At 33.5% G+C, this 10,499-nt stretch overlaps 1 protein-coding gene across 1 annotated transcript in view; it reads right to left on the bottom strand.

The window, feature by feature from the left end:
• Positions 1 to 7,780: 7,780 nt before the first annotated feature.
• Positions 7,781 to 10,499, bottom strand: part of LOC137245659 (golgin subfamily A member 4-like) — a 37,541-nt gene continuing 34,822 nt past the window's right edge. Inside the window, exons 7-8 of the mRNA XM_067776689.1 lie at positions 8,475 to 8,597; positions 7,781 to 8,366 (exon numbers count right to left, since the gene is read on the bottom strand). Coding sequence (XP_067632790.1) covers positions 8,349 to 8,366; positions 8,475 to 8,597 — 141 coding nt within the window. The 3' untranslated portion in view covers positions 7,781 to 8,348. The remainder of the gene's footprint in view (positions 8,367 to 8,474; positions 8,598 to 10,499) is intronic.

The raw sequence follows: 10,499 nt of genomic DNA, 5'->3' as shown, positions 1-10,499 counted from the left end.
AATTTATTTAATTTTAGTTTAGGCAAAGAGTTTTTATTTTTACTTTTAAAAACTCTTTGGTTTATGTATATGCATGTATGGTCGCGATGCAAAAACAAAAATACCACCAGGAAAAAAATTTAGGCAATTCACAAGGTCTTCTATTCGTTGTATGTGTTCATTTTAAAACCCTCATATATGCTTTGTTGTTGCTTCTCATATAAAATAAAATAAGTATAAAATTGAAAAAACAATTCAGCAGCCTATGTATGTTAAGACGTTCAATATATATCCTTTTTTTTGCACAAATTAAGCTTGCCAAGCGGAATATGTGACCTGGAATCATGAAACGACCCTATTGTGCGAAAACAAGTTTTCGAGAAAAACGCGTTTAAAGTTTTTGTTTAGCTTGACTCTGTGTAGCGGCTGGCCGTTGTGAACGAATTTTGTAATTAAAATTTAATTAACTTCCTGATAAGCTACAAGCTTGAAACTTGGAATATGCATAGTTCAGAACCCGATGACAATGCAATAATAAGAAAAAAAAGCTCCGATAGGTGGCGCATGGATCGAAATATTTCAAAAAATCGCATTTGTTTTCCGATTTGGCTTTAAAAGCGATTTGTGAAAAAACTAAGAAAGATAGAAAACTGCGGTTTGTTCCATTGGAAAGAGCGTTAAATTTCGTATAAGAATCACTCAAAAAGTGAAGAACCGTATTTTCGCACAATAGGGTCGTTTCATGATTCCAGGTCACATATAATAAATTAGTCTTAAAATAAGCTGTGCAAAATTTCACTGGAACTGGACAACTTTCAGAACTGCCACGGTCCATTTGAAAATTTTGAAAACCATATTCACTCAGGGTGTAGGAGTTTATATGAAACAATTGATAACCGTTAATTCAAAAACACAACGTAATAAGTAGCAAAATACATCAATAAAGAACAACAAGGCAGTTCAGAGTTTTGTGCATATGATATTGAAAACATTGCAACAGCAAATACATATAAGTTAAGGACTGTGAACAACTTTTTTCATTTAAAAATATTTTTTTTTTAAGATTTTGTTTTGTATTGAAAGTCGCTGATTTGCTATTCAATGTTATAAAAGTTTACTAAAAACCATAGATGTTGCGTATTTGCCATGACGTTGCAAATGCATAGCCGTGGTTTTTATATTTTTGATTTTAACTTCACATTGATGTGAACCAAGTTTAAATCGAGTCAGCTATAGCAAGTTATGTAGCTTCATTTGGTATATGGACGCTGTATAATGACTGGTACAAAAAGTTCTGCAAATTATAAAATGCCTGTACAGCGCTAACGGCTACTTGCTAATATTGAAATACATATTTATATCAACGACAGTTAAAGAAATTTCATCAACTTATTTGTTGCTGTCCCTATGACCGAGCTTTTCTGGAGATACCCGACATCAAGTTTTGTCCACTCTTAGCGATGCTGTTCGCCCCTATCTTTCTACTTCTGTTCCATATTTTCAAAAGTATTGCTTTCATCAGAGCCCAATATTGCTAGCCCAAGTTGTTGCTAACATATAATGCATTGTTATCATCGAACCACTTTTGGGTGACACAAGCGTGATGTACTGGCGTCAAGCCCGGCCAAAATATAGTTGTAATTATGACGACGTAGGAATGGCAGTAGACGTTTTTGAAGACACTCCTTCTCAAAAACTTCTGCTCCATTTTCAAATATGTTTCGTCGTCCATAATCATCACAAATTTTTTTGTGCCAATTTGGCCTTATAGAGCTTACGTGCAAGGGAAATGCTTTTGACGTCTGCTTTTGACTTCGTTTTGAAAATTTTTATACGTTGTAATACCATTTCTCTGGTTGATTCGTGTGACTTCCACATGTGTGGTTTTGGCTATTTGCCAACATCTCTTGTTGACATAGAGTGGTTTTTCCTAATAAGGGGTAGAACGTTATTCTTCAACTAGGCGTCTGCTCATCGCTTTGGGCGGTCACTTCTTGGCTTGTCCTCACCAAGCCACCTTTGTTGAAGCGCAAAACCGTTCTTGGGGCTCATTTTGTTTTGTTGTGACAAGTGTTATATAATGATGCTGCAGTTTTTGCCATTTTTTTTTGTAGCTATCATTGGCATTAGTCGTCCAAATATACAAAACTTTATTACGTAGCCCTTCGTTAGTATTGTAACGAATTTAGGGAAATTCTGGTTATTTTACACCTTCTACTAACGTTCGAATCGCTAAACTCTAATAACTCTAAAATAACTCTAATATTGAATAATGCAAAATGGTCTTTATTAGACTACTTTGGAAGTACTTCACAATAACACTTATACTTCACAACCAATAGCGTGCTTAAATCAAACTGTTTGCTGACTACTCAGCTTGTGCTGCTTTTATACTCTCTGTTGCATTGTCCGCATATTTCTCCAAATGTCTAGACGTTTCTCCTTCTAGAATCTATTACTTGGCTACCAGCTATATGCATATGTATTTGTAGTTTGTAGCCTCTCGCATAGCCATAAGCGTGTGTATATGTGAGTACTACTTCGGCGGAAGATTACATGTGTTTATGATTATTTGTTGTGCCTTTATTTGCTTAGTATCAGATTAGTGATGTGAGTATCAGTTAGTGATGCTAATATTCGTCACAGTATTAATATTTCTCATTGTTGCTAATTACATTCAACACGGCGTCTGCAGACTACAACCTGAATAAAGCAAACCTTGACAGCAACCGTACCCAAGCATTGGCTACTTGAATACTTTGAACACGGCAGCCACAAATATAAATTATAGCAAACAGTAGCGAAAAATTTAGAAAAAATTACAATTATGTTTAAAATATACCGTAAAGAATGATTCTAGCTTTTGTTATCTGTTATTTACTTATATTTTAGTTTTTATTGACAAAATAAAAAGGACGTCACACACTGTCGCTACCCAAAAATAGAATTAGGTTTAATCTAGCTACAACACTGGTAACACTACGGACTCATTCAGGCTATGTAAGGTCCTCATGGACCGACCAGTCTTCAAACACCAACTTAAAAATAATTGATTTAAAGCGTTCTTTGGCATTACTAAAAAGCTAAATTTGCAGAACTTTCTGTACCAGGCCTCAGCACATGTAATCGGAAAATTTATTTAAAAAAAAAAAAAATTTTGATAAGAATTAATAGCCTTTATATTAAATAATATATTTTTAAATTTTTGAGCTGAAGGCCAATTTAAATAAAAACACAACTTTTTGTAGTATAGTTGTATAATTTATTCTTGTCGATATTTCGGCTTTATTCTAAAGCCATCTTCGGGACTAGGGGTATAAAAAAAAAAAAAAAAAACAAAAAAAAACAAACCATTAGAACGTATTCTACATAATGTTTACGTATATACATATAATAAGCGACTTACTCATATAAATATGTTCGATCGACTAAATTAGCAATGGCCAAAAATCTGTGTTGAAGGTACAAAAAGCGAAAGTATGAAAAATAAACAAATGTACAGAATACCGCAAATGTAAACAAATTTTCAAGAACAGTAAGTATAAACAAAAATTTTACAATAATAAAATACATGTAATAATTAGACATAACTTAGTATGTATATCAACCCCCTTTTGCTTAGTTGTTGTCTTGAAGTATGCTGGATGCTGAATATTCTTATTTAAGTGAGCGCGGTGTATGTTGCTGTTGTTTCAAAATCAAATTGCGATAAGCACTCGCACAGTGGGCAGTGTCCATTTTAAAATTAATTCGTTTTTCACTAGGAGTGTTCAATATATGTAGCATTTCTAAGGTATAGCGTTTTTGGTAATGTTTTTCCTTCTCCAATATATTTACGTTCTCAAAATCAGGGTGATGTCCTGTATCTTTGCAGTGGGCAGATAGGGCCGTCTTATTTCCTGAAAAACTGTTCCTTAATTTTATGTTTGACCTGTGACCGGAAATCCTTGTCATGAGCTTGAGTTTTGTTGTCCCCACATATACCTTCTCGCATACGCGGGACCCGTCGCCGTTGCATGGGATTCGATAAACTACGTCAGATTTCTCGAACTTGGGGATCTTATCCTTTATGTTATTAAAAACTTGCCTTAGTGTATTTTTGTACGTGAACGCTAGATTATAGCTATCCTTGTCGTATAGATTGGAGCTCCTTATCCTCTCCGATAATCCTGGAACATGTTCCATTGTCAAATACTTTTTGTTAGCCGCGTCCGTTCTTTTTTCTTCATTATTTTTCGTGGTATGAAAATTGTGGATAAGTCTATTTGTTAACTCTTTGGGAAAGTCGTTCTGTTCCAGGGTTACTTTAATTATTTTAATATTTTTCTCGTGGAAAACCTCATCGCTGATTGTGAGAACCCTTCTAATAAAATTTTTCGCCGTGTTTATTATTGTCCTTCTTTCATGCTTGGAGTTGTAGCTTATCAGCCTTCCAGAAGACGTTGGTTTCTGATACCAGTCAATAAGTAACTTATTATTCTTTCTGACTATTAACGTATCGAGGTAGGGGAGTTGACCATCCCTTTCTATTTCTACTGTAAATTGTATGCTCTTGTGGTATTATTTAAATTGGCCTTCAGCTCAAAAATTTAAAAATAAAAAAAAAAATTTTTTTTGTACAAGTTTCATAAGAATACGCGTGTGGGTTTTATTTGTCAAGTTTTCGATTGATGTTTTATACATAAGTGGGTTTTTTTGCAAGCGAGCTTGAAAAAACGCTCCAACAATCAGCTAATTGGTACTTTTTTTAGCTGCTTTGACATTTCAATTTCTGTCGCAGTACGCTTTTGACTCGAAGACAGAATTACAAAAACTTACTGTTGCTTAAGCGATTCCATCTCAAACCGCTTAGACGACTGGCTTATCTTGTGTTGTTTTCTATACAATTTGCTAATTGCAAAGAAATGCAGTTATTATCGATATGCTTAAGACGCTGTGTCATTTTACCAAATTTGCTACACATATCCTTGCCATTTTCGAACTGATTATTTAAACAAAAATGATTTGGAATTTATCAAGGTGTTGTGCAACATACAACTATACGAATCTTAATTGTGCCCTATTTCTCTCATAAATGCATGAATATCTCCTAATATATGTATATGGTAGGGATGTCGGCGCGAGAAAAGTTCTTAAATTTTCAAATGTAACATGCAGTTCTAATTCGATTCAATAATTTATTACATCCCGGCAAAGCAAACCTTCTTTTAAAGGATATCAGGTGTGCTAAGTTAATGTCAAACATTTTATTTATTTTTACATGTTACCATGATGAAATAATAAAGGTGATGTCAAAAACATAACCTCACTTTTCCGGCAGCTCTATTTGCCAGTATTTACTTGTACTACAAAAGTACTAAATTTTTATTGCAAAATTTTTCGTACAAATTTCCTCAAAAAACAAGTTTTCTGCAAAATTTTGTGTATAATCTTTTGGGGAATACAAAATTACGTTTATGTTTATGCCTAAGAAATTCTGGCAGCGGCTTACATAGTTATTATATTTCTAAACGTATAGTAAAATCTTACTCCGATCGTAGTAGAATTCAAAGGCAGTTATGTATGATAGACAACCCTCTAAATTACGCATGCCAAATAAGGGAAAACGTCAACGAGATGAGAGCACTCGAATATTCATTTCATCATGCATGTTACAAAGAATTTTCATAAAATAAATGCAAAATAAAAACGAAAGAATAGTAAGTATTAATTAAAAGATTAGCGGTTTCATAAATTTTAATTTCTTAATATCTTTTGGTTGTGGCCCTTCTTAAGGATGTATTTGAATACGACACACAACTCATTGTAAGAGTTAATATTTATGAAATGCCTAATTGTATTCTGCCCAATTCTAAATAAAAATTCCTAGTGAGTTTTTTCACTTCTCCCTTTCATCCTATTCTGAACAATGTTCGAAAAAGCGGAAACCGGTTATGGGAGAAAAGTAGGTATTATGAATGTGAGTGAGAGGGAGATTTCTCTGCTATTTCATAAGAGTTTTTTCACTTATTAAATTAAAGGGAATGCATAGAAATAGTTAAAGGAAATTGGTTCTTTTAAGAAAGAACACCTATTTGTACAAATTTGTGCTAAAATATGTACATTCTACCACAATATTTCTTATTTTAAGTCGAAAAGCATATCATAAGCAACGGAAGAGCTCTTGGTATATTTGATGCAGCCATCTAGAAATTGCGCAAGAATTTTTTAAGAAGGCTTAAATAGATTTTGGCATATGACGAAATACAAATTCAACTCGACTTGGCCGCCAGAAAATTGCTTCGCTGAATGGAAGCAGGCAACTCCTGCGGTTTTGTGTTATCCCGCCGTCTTCTTCTTCTTATGCTCCTCTGTTGATGCTGCTGTGGCACCAATTCATTACTCATTTCAGTGAATACCACATGAAATGCAATATTGTGCATTGTTTATATTTTATTTCTTAGTTTCAAACAAAATTGCAACAATAATTAAACTTTTAAATTTTTAAACAAAATAAGGAATGCGCAACGAAATTTCAATTGACAAAACAGCTGACTTCGAAAATTCGAAGTTCATATTCCCCAATTATTGTTCTCCCTATGAGAAAAGAAATGGAGGAATATTTAGAATTGGGCTGATTGTATGATTAATAATTTCCACTTAAAATATAGTACAATTTATAAGACATACATATGTATATGTATATTACAAAAAATTTCACAAAAATTTGGTAAAATCTAAAACAATTTTCATTCAAATTTCTAGTATTTTTCGGCAATTTTAGATTTTTGGGTATCCGGTTCTAAGATGTAGATCGATAAAAAAAATGTATTATATACTTAAGCTGAGATGAGCACCAAAATTGTATGTTATCGTATAAAGTGGCAAGGTTAAACTCTAGTCATTTTTAAACTTAGTACAAACTCGTACTGAAAAACCGGGCCTTAAAAAAATTTCGTTTTGTTATCAAAATATATTTCGTTTCGTTATCATCAAAATAAAGTTTCATTTCGGTAACGAGTATTTATTGTTCGTAGGTATCTCAAAGTATGTAGCATTATATTATACTGTTGCTTTGCTGCTTAGAAATCATTGTTGTTGTGTTAACGGTAGTTCGTCCCATTCAATGGGTGCGATCACTCACAAATTGTCATCAAAGTCCTCTAACGAGAGTCCAAGAAACTAGCAGTTCATGGGTGGATCATATGGAAGTAGGCGTTAGAGGCAAAGGTTCCACACTGAGAAGCTTTTCAGAGAAATACACTGATTGGTGTATTGATTGGTATACAAGAATTGCTTAACTTTAATCGAAAATTTGAGAGCATAAATCGACTGCTGAGTGGAATATTACTCTATCTCGGCTGCCGTTTCGAAAATTTCCTATCTCAGAAAGCGTTCAAATATCAGTCTATTTTGAAACAAAATCTGACAGATCGCAGAGTCTCCTGGAAACATGTTGTGCAGAAGTTACGAAAACTATAATATTTCAGAAACTCTATGAAATATGATGGTTACTTCTGATCATTCGTTCATCGAAAATTTGTATATTGTAATTTTGGAATTTTTATTTTTTGTATTTCAAACTAAATAAATGCATATGTTTCCGAATATCCATTTCGAAAAAACTTGATTGACTTTAATTGCAGCCTTGAAAGGATTCTGAAATTTTTGATAGTATTTTGACGCGATATAAGATTATGAAAAATACGTCCGAGCTTCTTTTCAAATTTGTGGTGTGCTATTTTTTAATTATTTCTACAAATACATGTTTTGTACCGACGAAAAGAATTTGCTGAAATGCTTTTTAAGTAAAAAAAAGGGCTTGCCAAAAATCAAGTTGTTTTATTTTGATATTTATTGCCGAGTCACTTCAGTAGAGGAATTTCGGATAGTTAAGGCAGCACATTACTTCTATACAACGGCGGCCGCAGCGAAATATGTGGGCCTTTTGCCCTTTAATAAGTTTTGGCGAAGTTGCAAAAAAATTTAATTTTAATACAAATGCAAACTGATTTTCAGACAAATTTCTTTAAGCCTTAACCAAAAAACAAAAAAATAGCCAAGGATAAACATTTACATATACGTAAGTCTTAAACTATAAATATTATTTTACACTTAAAATGCGTTTTTTGAAAACTAAAATCATTGAAAATAATAACTGTTAAGTAGCATGAGTTTTAACTAAACTTACATTATTTAAATATATTTAATTTTATATCTAAAGCTTGACACGAACTGGTATTTCGTAATCATTTTGTTTTCTCACCGAGTGAGTGGATGTAATGCCCCCAACACATTACATTATTTGCTCAACCCTTTTGTACATTTCCAAACGGCAATCAACAGTTATGCTACCACCATTCGTTTGCATATATTTGCTCCAATTCTTGCTAAAGGATTTTATTCAACTGGAATTTATAAAAAATGAAAATTTTAAAATCATCACAAAATCATAATTTAGGTGGAACTTGCCGATCAATAAAGACATCACATGGATTTAGTTATTTTAAACCTACCAGTGACCGTCGTTGATGTTCCTTTTCAAGTGCAACTTGAGTTTGCTGCGGTGAGAATTTCAAAACAGCAGATATGACTTTGACAAGTGTTTCGTTGTTACCATTCGCAGACCCCGTTAAATACTGTAATATAAAATGTTTAAAGAATGTATTGTATTAGAAATCAATTATTGTCATATGTGTAAACGGTTTGATTCATAGCTTTGGATGCAAAACATCTCTTGACAGAAATGAAATTTTTGATTTTTGCTTTCGGATTATTAAAACCGATGTTATAACGCATCTTTCGATACCTCCCCCGATATTTTAAACGTGTTTTAGCAGTCGGTCGAAACCAGAGATGCTTAACAAACTATTCAAATCTATTTCGCTTCGTTGAAGCGCAAAAATAACTTTTCAAAATAATTTCGTTTCGTTTAAGAAATAAATTAACGAAACGAAATTCAATCGTTAACCGTGTTTGTTGCTGTTGTAGCAGCCGAGCGTTTGCCAGCATGCCATACAAGACGTTGCTAGTGGATACAATGGTGTGAGAGTTTTCAAGGTAATCATGTGTTGTTTTTGCGCGAGAGTCTCACGAGGTAGCTACTGCTGCTCTTGTGTTGAAAATCAACGATTGAATTTCGTATATGTTAAAAAACGAAATGATATTGTAACGAATTTAGGGATATTTCGCTTATTTGAAACCTTCTGCTAACGTTCGAATCGCTGAACTGTCGAATAAATAACTCCAATATTCTGTATTGCAAATTATCTTTATTAGACTGCTTTGGGAGTAGTAAAATTTTCCTTCAGAATTATACTTCACTTCGCAACTAATAGCTTGTTTAAATCAAACTGAATAATCATTCCTCAGCTTGCGCCGCGTTTATACTCTCTGTTGCCTCGTCCGCATATTTCTACTAAGGTCTAGACGTTTCGCCTTCTAGAACTGTATGTTGTATCTCCTGCTTGGTAATTGAGCTATATGCGTGTGTGTGTGGGTAACAACTTCGGCTGATGACTACATGTGTGTGAGTGAGTTATCTCTTCGTCGCCTTCTATGTATGTATATAAATGATGATTGATGTGTTCGTGTATGCAAGTGTAGCTTGCTTTAATGTTTTTGTTGTGCCTTTATGATGATCCTATTCGTAAATTTCAAATCAAAACAATGCTCCATTTCCTTTTTTGTTTTTGAGCTCACAGCTCAATTCTAGAGCAATTTTATTTTTTTTTAGAGAAAAATATTGGCCAGACACTTTTTTCGCAACAAATAAAATACTACCGCATACTTAATTACGTCCATATATATTGTAACGATCTTTGGGAAATTCCGCTTATTTGAAACCTGCTACGTTCGAATCAAACTGTCGAATAAATAACTCCAATATTCTGTATTGCAAAATGGTCTTTACTAGACTACTTTGGGAGTAGTACAATTATACTTCACTTCGCAACCAACAGGGTGTTTAAATCAAACTGGTTAGTTATTACTCAGTTTGCGCTGCTTTTATACTCTCGGTTTCCCCGTTCACTCATTTCTCCTAAGGTCTAGTAATTTCACGAACAGTTGTAGCTCATGCTTGGTTACCAGCGATATACGTGTATATTTGTAGTTAATAGCCATATGCGTGCGTATGTGTGAGCGTCTCTTCACTTCGAGCTGCTAGTTATGTATGCATGTATATACATAAGTTTGGCTGCTTACTGTATTTGTTGTTGTTGATTATTTACTAACAGCTTAGTGATGTCAACATTCGCCACAATATTATTATAAAAGTAACCTAACTCAGTCTCTGACACAATATCGAAATTGATTAAGTCGAAATATTTAAAATAATGATAATCTTCTGAACGCACCGTTAAGTTTTTTTGATCTACTGAGCGGTTGGGATTTTACGTCAAATTACTGAGCATGAATGGTTTTCTACATTTTCTACACATGCATTCGGCTATCTGACACTTTTTTGATATCTAATTATGAATGTGATCTTTCGTCTATAGTGAAGGGTGAAGAATAAGTGCAGTAGTAGGAGACGTACC

The sequence above is a fragment of the Eurosta solidaginis genome, chromosome 3 (assembly GCF_040869045.1).
Source record: "Eurosta solidaginis isolate ZX-2024a chromosome 3, ASM4086904v1, whole genome shotgun sequence".
NCBI classification, from domain to species: domain Eukaryota; kingdom Metazoa; phylum Arthropoda; class Insecta; order Diptera; family Tephritidae; genus Eurosta; species Eurosta solidaginis.
This window is presented reverse-complemented; position numbering and strand designations above follow the sequence as displayed.